The 19,554-nt window shown below is 44.8% G+C and overlaps 1 protein-coding gene across 2 annotated transcripts in view; it reads left to right on the top strand.

Moving 5' to 3' along the window:
- Positions 1-2,226: 2,226 nt before the first annotated feature.
- Positions 2,227-19,554, top strand: part of st8sia1 (ST8 alpha-N-acetyl-neuraminide alpha-2,8-sialyltransferase 1) — a 64,003-nt gene continuing 46,675 nt past the window's right edge. For both annotated transcript variants that reach the window (XM_063072366.1, XM_063072367.1), the window contains exon 1: positions 2,227-3,622. In XM_063072366.1, the coding sequence (XP_062928436.1) occupies positions 3,441-3,622 (182 nt within the window). In that variant the 5' untranslated portion in view covers positions 2,227-3,440. The remainder of the gene's footprint in view (positions 3,623-19,554) is intronic.

The following is a 19,554-nucleotide window of genomic DNA, read 5'->3' on the forward strand; positions in this document are numbered from 1 at the left end:
CTCTGGGTTCCCCCCCCCTTTTTTTCTCTCTCAGCCTCCTGTCCCATGATCCTCTCATATCCCTTTTGCCAATCACCTGTCCAGCTCTTGGCTCCATCCCTCCCCCTCCTGTCTTCTCCTATCATTTCAGATCTCCCCCCCACTTTCAAATCTCTTACTAGCTCTTCCTTCAGTTAGTCCTGACGAAGGGTCTCAGCCCGAAACGTCGACTGTACCTCTTCCTAGAGATGCTGCCTGGCCTGCTGCGTTCACCAGCAACTTTTATGTGTGTTGGTTGAAATTGTAGCATCTGCAGATTTCCTCGTGTTTGCGTAGAATAAAATGCTCAATTGGTGCTAAGGTTGATTCTGGTTGGCCTTCAATAATAATTGGTTTCCTGAATTTGAAATGTCCTTAAATATCATATGTTTGCTTCAAGCATATTTTTTACACAAGAGGCAGGGCAATTATTTTCCTTCATTTAAACAGCTTACATGACTGAAATAACCTGTATAATTTTGAACATGGATAAAACAAGTAATTGCCCAGCATCTTATTTAATAAATTCAGTGCCTTTCATTAGAATGATTACTGGGCTTTGTTAGAATTTTTGATGTGGGGACAGAAAATTGTCCAGGACAAAATCCATTTGTTAATTATTATTGTGGGTAAAACCCATGAAGTCATTTGTTACGTCACTTCAGGAAGCTAAAGATCAATGTTTTTGTACTCAGGAGACAACCCTGGTTAGTACTGGAAGGGCAATTCAATCTGTATCTGTACCTCCTCCTTTTCAATCTGTACAGTTTCCATGGTCTCACTACTTGATTCCCTCAATTCCATAGATTTCATGTCAGCTTCCTTAGTAAATACAGATGCAAAAAACCTATTTAAGATCTCCCCCATTTCGTTTGGTTCCGCACAAAGCTGACCACTCTGATCTTCAAGAGGACCAATTTTATCCCTTACAATCCTTTTGCTCTTAATATACTTGTAAAAGCTCTTTGGATTATCCTTCACTTTGACTGCCAAGGCAACCTCATGTCTTCTTTTTGCCCTCCTGATTTCTTTCTTAAGTATTTTCTTGCACTTCTTATACTCCTCAAGCACCTGATTTACCCCGTTTCCTATACATTTCATACAACTCCCTCTTCTTCTTTATCAGAGTTGCAATATCCCTTGAGAACCAAGGTTCCTTATTCCTATTCAATTTGCCTTTAATCTTGACAGGAACATACAAACTCTGCACTCTCGAAATTTCCCCTTTGAAGGCTTCCCACCTACCAATCACATCTTTACCAGAGAACAACCTGTCCCAATCCACGCTTTTTAGATCCTTTCTCATTTCTTCAAATTTGGCCTTCTTCCAGTTCAGAACCTCAACCCTAGGACCAGATCTATCCTTATCCATGATCAAATTGAAACTAATGGTGTTATGATCACTGGAACCAAAGTGCTCCCCTACACAGACTTCTGTCACTTGCCCAAATTCGTTTCCTAACAGGAGATCCAATATTGCATCCCCTCTAGTTGGTCCCTCTATATACCAATTTAGAAAACTTTCCTGAACACATTTTACAAATTCTAAACCATCTAGACCCCTAACAGTATGGGAGTCCCAATCAATGTATGGAAAATTAAAATCTCCTACCACCACAACTTCATGTTTCCTGCAGTTGCCTGCTATCTCTTTGCAGATTTGCTCTTCCAAGTCTCGTTGACTATTGGGTGGTCTGTAATACAATCCCACTAATGTGGCCATACCTTACCTGTTTCTCAGCTCCACCCATAAGGACTCAGTAGACAAGCCTTCTAATCTGTCCTGCCTGAGCACCGCTGTAATATTTTCCCTAACAAGCAATGCCACTCCCCCACCTTTCATTCCTCTGCCTCGATCACATCTGAAACATCGGAACCCTGGAATATTAAGCTGCCAGTCCTGCCCCTCCTGTAGCCAAGTTTCACTAATTGCTACAACATCATAATTCCACGTGTCAATCCACGCCCTCAACTCGTCCGCCTTTCCAGCATCTGCAGATTTCAGCCAACGCACATAAGTTGCTGGTGAACGCAGCAGGCCAGACAGCATCTCTAGGAAGAGGTACGGTCGACGTTTCGGCCGAGACCCTTTCTCAGGACTAACTGAAAGAGGAGATAGAGTTGCGTAGTCAACGTCTGTAGGGTTGTTGAGGCCGCAGGACAGCATTCTTCAGAAACAGTGCCGTGTTCACCACAGCAGGTAGACGGAACTCGGATTGATAAGTATGATTCAGTGGTCAGAATATGAGGAAATGATGTGTCAGTCAACGGGCTGGAAGGGCGTATTCCGCGCTGTACCTCAATCAATCAGTCAGTAATTAGGTTTGTGTTAGCTGGGTGATGTTAAATTAAACCCTGAGAGGTTTCTGTTTCCCCCCTCCCGTCTTTAAGACGTTTCTCCAAACTAATCCGATGGAACGCCTCAGTAGCGGTCATTTCAATTCCACTGCCTTGGATTGCTTTGTTTGTAAAACCGTTGTATGAAGGCAGGTAGTTTCTTTAAAGCGGAGGGGAAGGGGGATTGATGTGGAATATTATTTCCTACATCAGAGCACAATGCAAAATGTGGGCAGGTGCTGCTAGGGGGGATAAAAATGAAAATTGAGTGCGAGCAGGACAGTAGAGGGTGCAATTTCAAACCGGCATCAAGGTGCATTTGTGCAGATTGAGTGAGGGAGCGCTGTGTGTTGCGTCTTGTGCGGTTGCAGTGTCAGGATGTGCTTGATATTCGACACTACGTAGCAAAAGGAGGGAAAACGCTCCAATCTCTAGTTTCATATGAACGTCAAAAAAAAATCTCAGGCATTTAAATGCTTAAAAAATCACGAGGAGCTTGCTAACAAACCCCCGTACGTTTAGCAGCGGGTGTTTTCAAGCCAGAAAATTATATAATACATATATATTTTTTTAAAAGGCTTTGAGCAGCCCACTGAATGAGCATTGTGGCATTTGAGATCGAGGGCGGTGAAAAAACATAGCCCTCCCACTGTAACAGACAAGTCAGGAGCCAAGCAGCCGGTGGATGTGCCTCGCACACAAAGCTTGCTTTGTGTAGTGGGCGAGAAGATTGCATCTCCTCGATGCACAACACTTTTTTTTGCATCACGGATGCAGTATTTTTTGCATGCTGCAGATAACTTATCTAACCTGAGCTGCGGATTTATTATTCTGCATTAGTGCATCCCCCACGTTATTAGCAATGCATCGAGGTTAAACGCAAAACGATCTTTTTTTTTGATCGTCAAAGATTTATTTGGCTCGTTCAGCTGCGAGACCGAAAGGCTGGAAGCTTTCAGGTCGCAAAGCCCACCAAATGCTGCATTGTTACAATCTCTCTAATTGTCTGCATCTCGAGAGACTAGAGGACCATGTGAAGCCGGACGCCTCCCTTCGCCCCCCTCATCCTGCTCCGTGCGCCAAGCATGGTGCCGCGGTGGCTGTGCCCCCGCTCCCGGCTGTCGCTTGGGGTAGCCCTGTGTGTCTTTGTCCTCTGCTGGCTCTACGTCTACCCGGTCTACAGGATTCCTAACGAGAAGGAGATCGTCAGCGAGATCTTGCAGCAGGCGAAGTGGAGGAGAAACCAGACAGCCATCGCTGATTTCAGGTAGGAGAGGGTGGTCGAGGGCAAAATGGTCAGTGCGGGGAGATATAACGGCACGGTGATCTTTAATTGACGGCAAACGTGGAAAGAGCCGGTGAAGTATTGGGAGCAGCGCGGTGTCTCCATACATACAGCAAAGGACAGTGTCTCTTCCACACACATGCCCCCCATTGTACGGACACACCCACACATAGATAAATTCACACAGCCACATACCAGTTCAAAAACATCTGTTTATTATGTCGTGGATATATAAACAGGAATACACCATCCACATACAGTACCAGTTTAATAATATCAGTGGACTGTATATGCATTTGAGAATGGACTTCCCAATTCAAATAGATCCATGTAATGTGTGTATGTATAACTCACGCGTACAGGAACTTGCACCAACCCAAATATGCCCATGTTTTATTGTCCTCTATACACATGAACATAATATACCAATTGAAAGTTGTCAGTGTGTTATTAAATATCCGTGCATGTGTATATCCAATGTCTCATACACACACCCATGATGTGCATTTATGTGTAGGCATGACCTCCACATACATGTGAACATACGTGCACACATGGAGGTCTATGCTGTGTGGATCTGGCATCATTACAGCGGCCAAGCCCCCAATGAACATAGCACAGCACACATTCTTCGCCAGGTGTAACTTGTACAGTATATCTCACTGGCTGGGATTCTGCTGTTGGGCAGATAAACCAGGGAACACTTATTTCTGCCGCAACAGCCCTGTATCTGAAAGAGGGCTTGATCTTCCTAGAAACCACAGTGTCACGTCTCCAGGGCTGAGGAGAAGGATTTATTTTGGTTTGGTGTAAGTGATTCTCCTCATAGTCTTTAATTATCTGTCTGTTCTTTTAGTTGTAACCACACAGTAGGTAATCAGACAAATCTGATTAGAAGGTCAACAAATAAATGAATATTGCACTTGAGATCTGAGTTTCAAATCAACTGCTAATGGTTTAGATAAGACCATAAGACATGGAAGCTGAATTAGCCTTTGAATATTCTCTTGCTAATTTATATTCTTTGTGAAGGTGTGGAGATCTGTGGCTGCTGATTATTGGGCGTCACCGGCAGAGCCCTGTGTAGCAGATGTACCAATCATTTGTCTTGCTTATTTTGTGTCCCAAAGACTGGAGAGGTCAGTGGTCACTTGGGATACACTGATATTAGATGTGTTGTTTTCCCATCAAACCCCACTCCCCACCTTCCAGAAAATGTGTGTTGTGGATGTAAAGATCACAGTCTGCACATACAGTGGTTCACAAACAGGCTGACCGCTCCCAAGAGTGGTGCCTGGTCATAGAGTCATACAGTGCAAAAACAGGCCCTTTGGCCCACTGAGTCAGTGCTGACCATCGATTTTGCCAGATTCTACGACTCCCTGTCAATCTGGGGTCAACTTTCAATGGCTGCCTAACTTACTGATTGGCTAGTCTTTGGGATGTGGGGGTAACCAGAGCAGCCAGGGGAATCTCAGAGAGTCACGCGGACTCCACAAAGACAACGTCAGACAACAGGATTGGACCTTCCTCACTGGATGTGTGAGGCAGCGACACTGCTAACTGCAGCATTGTGCCTCTCCCAACTGTGCTGAAATCCCCCATAATCAGTACAGACACTTATTCTGCAGGGAGCACGGAGAAATTCCAGGAGACTCAGGAACTAATGAATTGTGCGTGTAAGGTGTTCTGAGGTCGGAAACACCCTCGATTTAAGGGCAGATTCGAGTTCCATTCATACCTTAGCATTGAGACTGAAGACATGCAGCTACCCCCGGGGCAGGGATGGCCACCACCAAACTCCTCAGCTGAGCAGGATGAAAGTCTCAAACCAAAACCTAAAATGCTAGAAGCACTCAGCGAGTCAGGGCCCGTCAGTGGGAACGGAAACAAAGTTTTGGGAGAGGGGGGAGAAGCATATGTAGTAAATTGAACAGGCAAGTCCAGTGGGCAGAGATGGTCGGGGAGATGTGGAGGGCGTCAGAGGACTGGTAGTCTTAACGTACAGTCGGCCCTCCTTATCCGAAGGGGATTGGTTCCGGGACCCCCCGCGGATACCAAAAAACACGGATGTTCAAGTCCATTATATAAAATGGCGTAGTATTTGCTTGTAACCAACGCACATCCTCCCGTATACTTTAAATCATCTCTAGATTACTTATAATACCTAATACAATGTAAATGCTATGTAAATAGTTGTTATACTGTGTTGCTTAGGGAATAATGACAAGAAAAAATGCTCAAACGACGAGTGCTGGAGAGAGAGCTTCCGGGTTTTCCGGATCCGCGGTTGGTTGAATCCGCGCATGCGGAACCCCTGGGTAAGGAGGGCCGACTGTATTTACGTTAATGCAAAGAGCCTTACTGGTAGGATGACTAAACTGGGAGTGTGGATCAGTACGTTGAGATAATGACATCGTAGCACCACTGAAGTGTGGTTGAAGGATGACCAGGAATAACAACACAATGCGATACTTCAAAGCATGACGGGGTGGCGGGGGGGGGAGCTGTTCAGGAAACAGAGCTAGCGCCATGCTGCTAATCAGGGAGAGTATTGTAGCAGTACTCAGAGAGGACATGCTGGAGGGATAAGAAGTTACGAGAAGGAGACAATCGCTTTGATCTGATTACTATATACCATAGGCCTCCAAAAGAGTCAGCAGGGTTCAGAAAAGCAAATAGGTGAATAAATAGCAATAGGGTGCACTGACCGGCTCTTCTGCTCTGCTGACATTAACGGAAAGGTTGTTCTCGTGACACCACGTCACTAAGCTCTCATCTCCTACTTACTCCGACTCGATGTTATTTGAGATTTGGCGCATTAATGTGGTGTCATTTGCAAATTTTTACATGGCGTTAGAGCAGAATCTGGCCAGGCAGTCGTGACTGTATCAGAGGTAAAGTAGAGGGCTGGGGACACTGCCTTATGGGGCACCAGTGTTGAGGGTAATCATGGTGGAGGTGTTTATTTATTGTTATTTTTATTTAGAGATTCACCATGTTAACAGGCCCTTCTGTGCCTGCACCGCCCAGTTGCATCCATGTAACCAGTGAACCTACTAACCTTTAAGTCTTTGGAGGAAACCAGAGCACCCAGAGGAAACCCACTTGGCCACAGGGAGAACATACAAATTCCTTACAGACAGCGGTGGGATTGAACATAGGTTGCTGGCTCTGCATGATTGTATGTTAAGTACTAACTGAATAAGGTCAGTTGGTGAGGAAGTCCCCAGATGCAGTTGCAAAGGGAGATGTTGCGCCCCAAGTCCAGGAGCTTGGAGATGGAACGGTTTATTTTTATATTATATTGTTTTTTTTTTAGTTTGCATGGAATCGCGGCATCGAAAACAGAACTGTAGTAAATAGGAGTCTGATGAAGGTGCCTTTACTATCCAGATGCTCCAGACATGAGTGATGGGCCAGGAAGATGATGTCCGCCGTTATCTTGTTTTGGCAGTAGGCAAATTGCAGTGTGTCGAGGTTGTGGGAGGCTGGGACTGATCTGTGCAATCACCAGCCTCTTGAAACGTTTCATGATGATGGATGTCAAAGCCACCAGATGGTAGCTGTTAAAACACGTAACCTTATTTTTCGTTGCTCCGGATATGATGGTCATCTAGTGGTGGAAGTCTGTGGAGGAAATGTCTGTGGGCAGTGACCACAATTTGCTTTAAGGTATTTGTGGAAGAGAATGAGGTTGGATCTAGAGTTAAAGTATTAAATTGGGGGAGTCACGAGGAAATCTGCAGATGCTGGAAATTCAAGCAACACACACAAAAATGCAGGTGAACGCATCTACAGGAAGAGGTACAGTCGATGTTTCGGGCCGAGACCCTTTGTCAGGACTAACTGAAAGAAGAGATAGTAAGAGATTTGAAAGGGGGACGGGGAGGGGGAGATCCAAAATGATAGGAGAAGACAGGAGGGGAAGGGTGGATCTAAGAGCTGGAGAAGGGAATGGATCATCGGACAGGAAGCCTGAGGAGAAAGAGAAGGGGGGAAAGGAGCCCGGCGGGTGGAGAGCAGGCAAGGAGTTATAGTGAGAGGGACAGAGGGAGAAAAAAGAGAGAAAAAAGGGGGGGAAATATATAAAATAAATAAGGGATGGGGTGTGAAGGGGAGGAGAAGCATTAACGGGGGCATTAAATTGGGGGAGTGCTGACTTAAATGGTACAAGACCAGGAGATGGCATGAGTAAATCGGGAAGACCTGTTAGAGGTGTAGCCCCCCCCAGCCACCCTCAAGGTCGCTCGGCTCGCTGTCGTCTAGGGAAACAGCCTCGGCCCCGGCAAACTGGGTTATTAGTTTGTGTGGATGCTGTGTGATGTACCCCACCTCGCCCAAATAACAGACAATACACCAGATACAATTAAATGATTTACAGTTTATAGATATTACTGGAACTATATAATTAAAAGAGAATAAAATATAAAAGGCGCCACACTTATCAAAGTTCAATCTCTTCGTGTACAAAAACCGTTGGAGCTCAAGGACCTTCTTCTTCACCCTGTGACCCCCTTGGACCACCTCGACCGGCTGCCTGGGACCAACAATGGTGGTCGACCAGACGCTCCACACGAGTCTGTCTCCGTCTCCTCGCCGAACGTCCCGCTCAGGGTCCGACCCCGTTAGCGGACATCACAGCACCTCGTCCATCCTCTGTCTCGCTCTCCCGCCTTCTGCCCCAAAACCCCGCGCATACAGTATCTTCAAATACACCAAAACCATAACAACTATCCCAATTGGTTAATAACGTATTTCTTATCACCCTCTAAACCACAGCAAGCTGCTAGCGCAAACTTTCTCAGCGTTTAACACAACAAAGCCGCATTCCCCAGATTAACATAACAAAAACGCCATTTTAATTAGACTCCGCAGTAACATAAAAATCGAAACCCCGTTACACTGGGAAGAAACACAAGTGACTAGATTAGATTAGATTAGCTTTATTTGTCACATGTACAAACATTTGTACATCGAAACATGCAGTGAAATGCATTGTTTGTGTCAAATTAAATCAGTGAGGATCATTGTCACCATACTTTTGGCACTAACATAGAGTGCCCAAAACTTACTAACCCTAAAGTATTTCTTTGGAATATGGGACGAGACTGGAGCTGCCGGAGAAAATCCAGTGTGGTCACAGGGAGAATTCACAAACTCCTCAGAGGCTGCGGTTGGAATTGAACTCCAGTCACTGATCACTGGCTTTGTAAAGTGACGCACTGACCACTACTCTTTAAAAGTGAAATACTGAGTTTGAAATTATCGTGTCCCTGCAAGGGTGAAAGGATTAGGGAGTCTTGTTTAACAAAGGAATTGGAGAATTTGATCAGGCAAGGTTGAGGGGGGGTGGGGGATTATGTCAGGTATAAGAAATTGGTATCAGGTGAACCCTTTTAGATTTATAGAAGCTATAGGAGACATTTTAATAAAGCACTTAGGAAGGCAAAAAGATGATATGAACTAGCCATGACCAACAGAATTGAAGAGAATTCCAGAACATCTTGTAAACATTAGAAGCAAGAAGGTAGATAGGGAAAAAGTATGTAGGTCCCTCGAGGGATCAAAAGGGAGACTTTTGTATGGAGCCGGGCTATATCTGTGGTGTCCTGAATGAATACATTAGTATTCATCAGGGCGAAGAATGGGGAGGATGAAGAGTCAAAGGAATGATAGTCTGCAATATATTGCAGTAATGGCTAGAAAATGGAAGACTGGGAACATTTTAACAAAGCAACAAACAACTATTCTGTAAGCAATAAGGAAATGGAAGATAAATTATGAAAGTAAACTAGCACATTAATGTATTTATGCATAGTAACACTTTTTATTATTAAATAAAGTGTAAAGGGATAAAGTGAACTTTAGTCCCTTAGAATAGGAGAAGGGAAACTATTACTGGGTAAAGCAGAAGTAGCTGAGTGTTTGAATGACTATTTTTTGTCACTCTTCATGGTGGAGGATGTGTCTCATATGCCAAAGAGAGATGTTATGGATGCATTGGGAGGTGAGGATATCGATACATTTGCTATCACTAACATGGTAGTGCTGAGCAAACCAGTGGGCCTAAAGACAAACACATACCCAATCTGAAGGAATGCATCTCAGGGTACTGAAAGATATGGCAGATGTTATAGTAGGCGTGTAACTGGTAATTTACCAAAATTCTCTGGACTCTCTGCAGGCTCTGGTAGATTGGAAGACAATTATTGTCACACCACTGTTTTAAAAAGGATATAGGCAAAAGACAGATAACTAGAGACTGGTTACCTTAACATTTGCAGTTGAGAAAATGCTGAAGCTATCATTAAGGAAGAAGTAGCAAGACATCTGGATAAAAAAGTTCATCATAGATTCAGGAAGGGCAGGTCCCGTTTGACAAACTTACCAGAGTTCTTTGAGGATGTAACATGTGGAGTGGATAGATGGGAACAGGAAGATGTATACTTGGATTTCCGGAAGTTGTTTGAGAAAGGCCCGTAGATTCATCGCCTTGGACAGTCTACTATCTGCGGTGGAGACGGCCAAAATGGTACCGCACCAGGTCTTCAGGATCCATGGTTTTCCAGTGAATGTGTCAGATTGCAGTTCGCAATTCTCGTCATGTTTTTGGAGGGTGTTCTGTAAATTGATTGGGGTAACAGTGAGTCTAATCAGGGTTTCACTTGCAGTCCAATGGCCAGATGGAGTGGGTAAACTAAGATTTGGAACAAACCCTAAGATGCCTGGCCTCAGAAAGAGCAGATGAGTGGTGTGACCATTTGATGTAGACACCTCGCCCACAATACTCTACAGCATTTGGCACACGGGATATTTCTTTTCGAATGCCAGTTTGTGTATCCTCCGACCCTGCAAGGAGAAATGGACTAGGGCAAGGCAGATTTTGTTGGCCTCTACCCAGAAGGCTTAAACCAAGGCTAAACGGTCTGGCTGTCTGCTCAGGATTTGCCTCTCCAGGTGGAGCCTAGGAAATTGGCATCCAAGTTCATTGGACCCTTCTGTCCATACCGATTCATTATTCAGTCGGAGAAAACACTCAAGAGGCCACGTTTTCGCTCGATCAAATCTTTATTTAATTTGATCCGAGGAGAAGTAACCACCATACGCATCTACAGCGTCTGGCAATCAGCTCTGCCTAGCACGAGTACAAGGTTACATTTATATCAAAAGAAATGGTTTCAGTTAGCACCTCTTTCCCCTGTCCGCGCTTATGACGGTTTTGTGGTCAGCAATTTCATCATGGTCACAGCAGCTTCACGTGCAGAGGTACAAGTCAGTAAGCGCTTCGATTCTAAAAAATGAGCATGCAGTTGCAACATCTTAACCGTGTCCGGTTCTGTTGTCTAGTTCCCGCCCCTGCTATATTTTCCAGGTCACATACACCACTTAACCCTTTCTATCCCGTACTCCAACCCCCTTTTCACTTACACACTTCAAGGTTCTGAAGGAGTAAACCCGGTGGCTTGTACCTTGCAGCTCCCCAAGACTCTCAGGGTCAATCCCACCTTTCATATTTCCAAATTAAAACCTATGAACACCAGCCCTTTCATCCCACCTCCGTTAGTCCTGCTGCCACCCAGGTTTGTTGATAGGAAAGGTCTTCACCATGAGGAGAATTCTGGATTCACGAACTGTTTAGGGATGTCCAGCAGTTCCTCATGGACTGGGAAGGATTCGGACCCACGGAACGGTGCTGGGTTCCTGAAAGGGACAACTTAGATCCAGCTGTCACCCACGATTACCATCACCATCTCTCCGAGCAACAGGGCCATCAGGAGTTGGCCGTAGGGAATGGGGTCCTGTTACGATGTGTACCCAACTGCACCAGCTTCCGGGGTTTAGGTGCTTCAGAATACGGATAGCTGGATTGGCCCCTTTAAGGATTCAGGACTGTCCCGCTAATTGGCAGCCATGTTGTGCACCAGGATTTCAATATTTAAGGAGCACCTGAACAGAGGTTCAGTGCTCAATCGTCAGCTCTAGTTGGATTATCATCGAGCATCTTGTTTAATATTCTGTGCTTGTTTCAGTCTTGCATCATGTCTCAATTCCAGTCTTGGGTACTCCATCCCTGCCTAGGTCTCATCGTAATAACCCCTTCAGTCATGTGTGGGAATCCCTGGTTTGTGAGGCTCAGAAAGAGAATGAGCTCAAGTCTTTATGGTAGTCACGGAGGTACAGCATAATAAAAGTGGACGACACTCGCGACGTAGTGAACAACGATCAGGTCAGGCAGCATCCGTGGAAAGAGAAGCCATTAACGTTTCTGGTCTGGTACCCTTCATCAGAACTAGCAAAGGGAGATGGGTTGGTTTAGGTGGAAGAAAAGTGAGGGAAGGCAATGGGTGGAACAAAGGGAATTGCTCTGAATGGATGAAATAAAGTGGCAATAATTTCATTAGTCTGTACAATGTGGTTCTAATATGGTATAGTCAGACTGTATATTTAAAAACAAAAGATAGTAGGCAAAAACTGCCACTGTAGATATAAACAGAAAGGAAGAGACAGTTTCCCAAAAGTTCAAGGATTTGATGTTGAGCCCTGCAGGCTGTAACATGCCAGAGGTGAGAGGAGATGGTGATATCCAAGTTTTGTTGGGCTTCGTTGTTATAGTGCTGAGACTACAGACAGAATGATCAGAGAAGGGTGGAGAATGATTGTGACAGGGAATGGGAAGCCTGGGATCACCCCTTGGACTGAGAATAGTTGATCTGCAAAGCAATCACTCAGTCTGTGTTTGGTTTCTCCAGTGTAGAGGAGGCCTTGTTATGAATGCAGTGCACTAGCCTGGAAGAAGAGCAAAGCAACCCATCCACCTTCTGCTTCCCTGCAGCAAACTCTGTGGACCATATTGGTGACCAGTCAGCTCGCAGCTCAGAGCAGAGCTGAAGCAAGTCATCCTTGATCACGAGGGACTGTCTGAGAAGAAGACAGAGACTTTCTGCCAAGCTTCGAAGTTTCATTATGAAAAGCAGACTGCTTGTCCAGTTTCATATGGTGCTACAAAGAAAGGTTGGGTGAGACTAGAACTGGAGATCATAGGTTAGGGGTGAAAGGTGAAATATTTAAGGGGAATTTCTTCTTGCAGAAATTTCTTCCCAACCCGAGTCAGAGGGTCTTGAGAATGTGGAATGAGTTGTCAGTGGAAATGGTGAATGCAGGTTTGATTTCAACATTTAAAAGTTTAGATAAGTACATGGATGGGAGGGTTATGGAGGGGTCTGGTCTAGGTGCAGCTCGATGGGACCAGAATGATTGTTGTGCTCGGTCTAGGTAGGTCAAAGGGCCTGTTTCTGAACCGTAGTAACTCTAAAGGGTCCTGTTCCAATCCACTTTTCATAACCCAGTGACATTACCAGTGAAATACTTTTCAAATGTAGTTATTGTTTCAGATGGGAAATATTATAGATAATGAATATGCTGTAAACTCACAAATAGCCATATAATGAACTGAGTGATTTTGGCCAAGAATAAATAATCAGATAAACTAGTAAAGAGAATTCACCTGCTCTACATCAAATACTATACAGACACAAATTATTAATCAGAAGAACGCTGATTAACAAACCCGGAAAGGTTGCCTCTTTTACTCAGTCTGGGCAAGGTGTGTTTCTGAAGAAGGGTCTGATGTATATGATTTGTGACATGGGTTCTGCAGCTGTGTCAGACAATACAGATGCAGCATTTTGTAAGGTTTCCCTGTCCAACTCACCTTAAGCCTTGGGGAGTCACCATCTCCAGTATACCTGTGAGGGCTGCATGAGATGTGTTGGGCAAGGAGATGTGAAGGTGTTAATTTATCTCTATGCCTGTGGAAAACCGGAAGGCTCCCAGGGGTTGCATTGTAAAACAGGGAATTTTTCAGTTCTTCAGTTCACTTTTCAGTTTTGTTTTAAATACTGCAGGTTAAGGAATTACATCATTTTTAGTTTTAAGACCATATGACATAGGAGCAGAATTAGGCCATTCAGCCCATTGAGTCTGCTCCGCCATTCCGTCATGGCTGATCCCGGATCCCACTCAACTCCATATACCTGCCTTCCTGCCATATATCTGAGCAATGTATCTCAGAGGTTAAGTTAGAAACTTAGGAACTGCAAGGTAGAGGAAGACCATAAATCATTGATTTCTTTAACTATCCCTATAGTTGAATAATCCAGCAATAACTAATTGTGACAATCACTTAGTTAATCCACAGCAGGTTCACACAGCGAAGAAGAAAACTTCAGCGGTGTAAAACTATGGAAACCATTGTCTAAATACCTTTTGTTCTCCGAGAAAGTTTCCCTTACACACGCTGTACATCAGATATTCCTAGAGAGTGAAACAAATAGCAGTTGTGAAATAAGCCCATCCAGCTGGCCTTAAAATGACTCTTCACTGATCCAAAACATTTCTTCTTTTGCACATTGGTGTATCAGACCAAATGTCGCTCCCTGACAACAGTATCAATACGCACATCATATTTCTAGGAATATTATGGAGTGATTGGGACTGGGGTGCTCCACAATCGCTGGGACCTCGGTGTTGTACCGATGGGCACGAGCAGACGGTAGAAGGATCCTAGTGCACTTGGGCTCAATGTTGCAGCCACCACTTCAGTGCAATATCAGAGACTTGCACCGAAAGCTGATGGCATGGTTTCCCACCTAGCTGTGGTCCTCACTGGAAGCTTCGCCTTGGAGGCTAACAAAGGGGCAGTAAAGCAACTGAGCATTTAGTTAGGGCAGTCCCTGGTCTACTCCAGAGTGCAATTAAACTGGAGCTGTAATGTGTCATCTGAAAATGTGAACACCACCCGACAGCCTATTGGGCAGAGAATGCGAGATGCACGGCACCTGAATACTTCAGAAAGTGATTTCAGAGAACTGTGAGGGTGTCCCCAGCAATATCTAGTGGTGTTGATAGGGTTTGCATCTTCCTCCTATCACCTCCAACACCTCCCAGATTCCCTTTTCCATCATCCCTTCAAAACAAATCAGTAAGCTTTAAGACCTGGGCCTCAACGTCTCCTTGTGTAATTGGGTCCTGGATTTCCTCCCCAGTAGGTTCGGATTAGCAACAACACCTCCTCCACAGTCTCCATCGGTACAGGTCATAAACCCCTTATGACCACGTGGCTCAGCAGCTCCAATGCTATATTGAAGTTTGCTGACAACACCATTGTCACTGGCTGAATCAAAGTTGGTGACAAATCAGCTTATAGGAGGGAGATTGAAAATCTGGCTGAGTGGTGCCACCACAACCTCTTCCTCAATGTCAGCAAGAGCAAGGAGCTGGTTATTGTCTTCAGGAGAGGGAAACCAGAGGCCCATGAGCCAGTCCTCATTGGGGTTCAGAGGTGGAGAGGATCAACAACCTTAAATTTCTCAGTGTTCTCGTTTCAGTGGATCTGGCCTGGGCCCAGCTGCGTGCAATTAGGAAGAAAGCAGAGTTGTGCCTCTGTTTCCTGAGGAGTTTGTGAAGATTCAGCATGATATTTATAACTTTGACGAATATAGATGTGTGGTGGAGAGTATACTGACTGGCTGCATCACAGCCTGGTGTGAAAACACCAGTGCCCTTGAATGAAAGTCCTACAAAGAGTAATGGATACGGCACAGTAGATCTCGAGCCATTGAGCACATCTACACGGAGTGTTGTCGCAGGAAAGCCGCATCCACCATCAAGGACCCCACCACCCAGATCCTGCTTTCTTCTCATTGCTGCCGTTAGGAAGAGAGTACAGGAGCCTCAGGACTCGTCCAGGAACAGTTATTACTTCTCAGCAATCAGGCTTCTGAACCAGAGGGGAATAAGTTCACTCAACCCGACTTGTCCCGTCACTGACCTGTTCCCATAACCTGTAGATCCATTTTCAAGGTCTCTTCATCTCATGTTCCTGGTATTGTTGCTTGCCTGCTTGTTTGTTTGTTTGTTTATTTATTTATTATTACTATTTATTTATTTTTGTATTTGCACGGTTTGTCTTTTGCACACCTGTTGGTGCAGTTTTTTATTGGTTCTATAATGGTTATTGGATTTATTGAGTATAACAACAAGAAAATGAATCTCAGGATTGTATATGGTTATATAAATTTTACTTCACTTTACCTGTAGTCATCCACCAGCTCAATTCCTCACTGCACCGCAACCTTGTGCCCTCCTCCTTTCCAGTCCTGCTGAAGTGTCTCGGCCCAAATCATTGACTGTCCATTTCCCTGCACAGATGCTGCCTGACCTGCTGAGTTTCTCTAGCATTTTTGTGTGTGTTGCTCCAGATTTCCAGCGCTTGCAGAAACTCTTTGTGCCTGCCGTGTCGTGTGGACCGACTTCAGACCGAGGGCTGTCACCGCCCCAGTATCCATCTGTGCTGAGGGAGACACATAATCTCCAGGCTGTAGTGATAGGTGCTGGTCTCTCCTCTGCAGTAACACTTTAGCAGTGAGTGGGGAGGATTCCCCTCTCCAGTGACACTTAGCAGTGAGTGGGGAGGATTCTCCTCTCCGGTGATGGGAATGATCTCTACCCTAGCGTACAACAAAATGAATCTCAGGGTTGCATATGGTGACATATACGTACTTCGATAATAAATTTACTTTGAACTTGGAGCTGTAGCAAGACTGATGGTGAGAAATTGGTCACAAAATCGTACAGCACAGAAACAGGCCCTTCAGACCAACTTGTCTGTGCTGATTAAGGTGCCTATTTCAGCTAATCTCGTTTGCTCACATTTGGCCCAAATCATTCTGAAACATTCTTGCCCATGCCTCAACCACTTCATCTGGCAGCTTGTTCTATATTTCACCATTTGCTGAATCTGGTCAATTTTAAATTTTTCTCCTCTCACTTTAAACATATGCTTCCTTGTGTAAAAGACTGTGTGCATGCCCTGTCTACGACCCTCATGGTTTTATACCCCTCTATAAGGTTACCCCTCATTCTTTTTAATTGCAAAATAAACTTTATTCATAATTTTAAGAAATTACAAGAATAAACCATGCAATGCCTTTTCATTCTTTACATTCATAGTCAATGCTTTCAGTTCTGTTGTATAGCATTCATTTACAGCAATAACACTGTGGCCACTCATGTGGCCCCCTGGGTGGGGTACTGTTACAATAATAAATGAGGAGCTTCCTCCCCAGTAAGAGAAGAACCTGACAGTGTGGTCTTCACCCACCAGATTCCTCATTCTGCAACATTCCAAGGAATATGGGAGAGTGGGGTGGCACAGTGGCGTAGCGGTTCCATCACCAGCGAACCCTGATCGGAGTTTGATTCCCACCACTGTCTGTACATCCACCCCGTGACCGTGTGGGTTTCCTCTGATTGCTCAGGTTTCCTTCCACGTTGCAGAGGCTTATGGTTGGGGTCACGGTTAGTTAGTTGAAGGCAGGCAGTGTTGGTTCTAGAAGCCTGGTGACACTTGCAGGCTGCCCCTAGCACAATCCTCGTGTCTGTGTTTGTCGTTGACACAAACTGTACAGTTCACTGTATGCTTTGATGTACATGTGACAAATGAAGCTAATCTTTAATCTTGAATGAAGTCCCAGCCTGCCCAACCTCTCAGGCCCTCAAGTCCTGGTAAATCTCACCACCTCCTGTGGAGCAGCTTTAATGGGTTTTGGTTTACCAGCCCCTTTCCATCTGCCACCCTCACCACTGCCATCTCCTTCTGCCACCCAGACACAGTCCTGTGTGCTGCACGTCTTATTCTTGCACCGTAATCTCTTCCTGCCTCCAGCCCGCTCTCCTGAATTGGATTGGAATCAAGTTGATTATCACTCATTTGTCAGTGCAGTGCAAGACCAAAAAAAAATCTGTAAACCCGAAAAATATAGATAGTGCAGAAGGGAAATATGGCATAGTGTTCATGACTTCATGGGCCTTTCAGCAATCTGGTGGTGGAGGGGAAGAAGCTGTTTCTAAAATGTTGAATGTGTGTCTTTAGGCTCCTGTACTTCCTCTCTGGTGGTAGCAACGGGAGCCAAAAAAATTCTTTGACAAAATTTCAAGGAGGGTGAACAAAGGAGATGTAGTAGACGTGGTGTACTTGGATTTTCAAAAGGCCTTTGACAAGGTGCCGTACCGGAGGCTGCTTGGCAAGATAAGAGCCCATGGAATTACAGGGAAGTTACTAGCATGGGTGGAGCATTGGCTGGTCGGCAGAAAACAGAGTGGGAATAAAGGGATCCTACTCTGGCTGGCTGCCAGTTACCAGTGGAGTTCCACAGGGGTCAGTATTGGGACCGCTGCTTTTTACGATGTATTTCAATGATTTGGACTACACTATTAGTGGATTCGTGGCTAAATTTGCCGATGATACAAAGATACGTGGAGGAGTGGGTAATGTTGAGGGAACAGAGAGCATGCAGAGAGACTTAGATAGTTTAGGGGAATATGTAAGGAAGTGGGAAATGAAATTCAATGTTGGAAAGTGTATGGTCATGCACTTTGGTGGAAGAAATAAACGGGCAGTCTATTATTTAGATGGGAAGAGAATTCAAAATGCAGAGATGCAAAGGGACTTGGGAGTCCTTGTGCAAGGTACCCTAAAGGTTAACCTCCAGGCTGAGTTGGTTGTGAAGAAGGCAAATGCAATGTTGGTATTCATTTCTAGAGGTATAGATTATAAGAGCAGGGATGTGATGTTGAGGCTCTATAAGGCACTCGTGAGACCACACTTGGGGTATTGCGCGCAGTTTTGCGTTCCTTATTTTAGAAAGGATATCCTGACATTGGAGAGGGTTCAGAAAATATTCACAAAAATGATTCCAGGAATGAAATGGTTACTGTATGAGGAAGGTCTGGCAGCTCTTGGCCTGTATTCCCTGGAGTTCAGGAGAATGAGGTGGGGATCTCATAGAAACATTCCGAATGTTAAAAGGCATGAACAGATTAGAAATGGCAAAGTTATTTCCCATGGTAGGAGATCCCGGGACAAGAGGGCACGACTTCAGGATTGAAGGATGTCCTTTTAGAACTGAGATGCGGAGAAATTACTTTAGTCAGAGGGTGGTAAATCCATGGAATTTGTTGCCACGAGCAGCTGTGGAGGCCAAGTCATTGGGTGTATTTAAGGCAGAGATAGATAGGTTCTTGATTAGCCAGAGCATCAAAGGGTATGGGGTGAAGGCAGGGGAGTGGGGATGACTGGGAGAATTGGATCAGCCCATGATTGAATGGCAGAGCAGACTCGATGGGCCAAATAGCCTACTTCTCCTATATCTTATGGTCTTATGGTTTTAAAATAATTTTCCAGGATGTTATTGAGCTAGATAGCCTGGGTTCTAAGGAGAGGCTGTATAGGCTTGTACTTTGCTCCCTGGAGCTTCGGAGATTAAGAGATGACCTCATAGAGGTTTATAAAATCACGAGGGTCATACATAAGGTGCATGGTTGCAATCCTTTTCCTGGAGTAGGGGTCCAAAACCAGATGACACAGGTTTAAATTGAAGGGGGAGAAAAGAGGTATCTTTTTCACACCTGGTGGTGAGTAAAGGAACAAGCTGCCAGAGGATATGGTGGAGGCGAGTATAATTACAGTAGTTGAAAGGCATTTGGACAATTACATGGATTGGATGAGGCGAAAGTGATATGGGTCATATAATATCTTTCTTAGAGTACTTTTTTTTGTCTTGTACTATACTTTGCCACAAACATAGGTCAGTGATAGTGAACCGATTGCTGCCATTGGTGGAAGTTGATTTGCAAGGCACGTTTTTCACACAGCGAGTGGTAGTTGTGCGGATCCCACTGCTGGGAGAGGCTTTGGAAGCAGATACGATGGAAACATTTAAGCGGCATTAGGCATTTAGAAAAGTAAATGAACAGGCAAGAAATATGAACAGTGTTGCGGCAGATGGGTTTAGTCATGATCAGCATAGACATTGGGGGGTTGAAGTGTCTATTCCTGTGCTTGACTGATT

The sequence above is a fragment of the Mobula hypostoma genome, chromosome 20 (genome assembly GCF_963921235.1).
Source record: "Mobula hypostoma chromosome 20, sMobHyp1.1, whole genome shotgun sequence".
Taxonomy (NCBI): Eukaryota; Metazoa; Chordata; class Chondrichthyes; order Myliobatiformes; family Myliobatidae; genus Mobula; species Mobula hypostoma.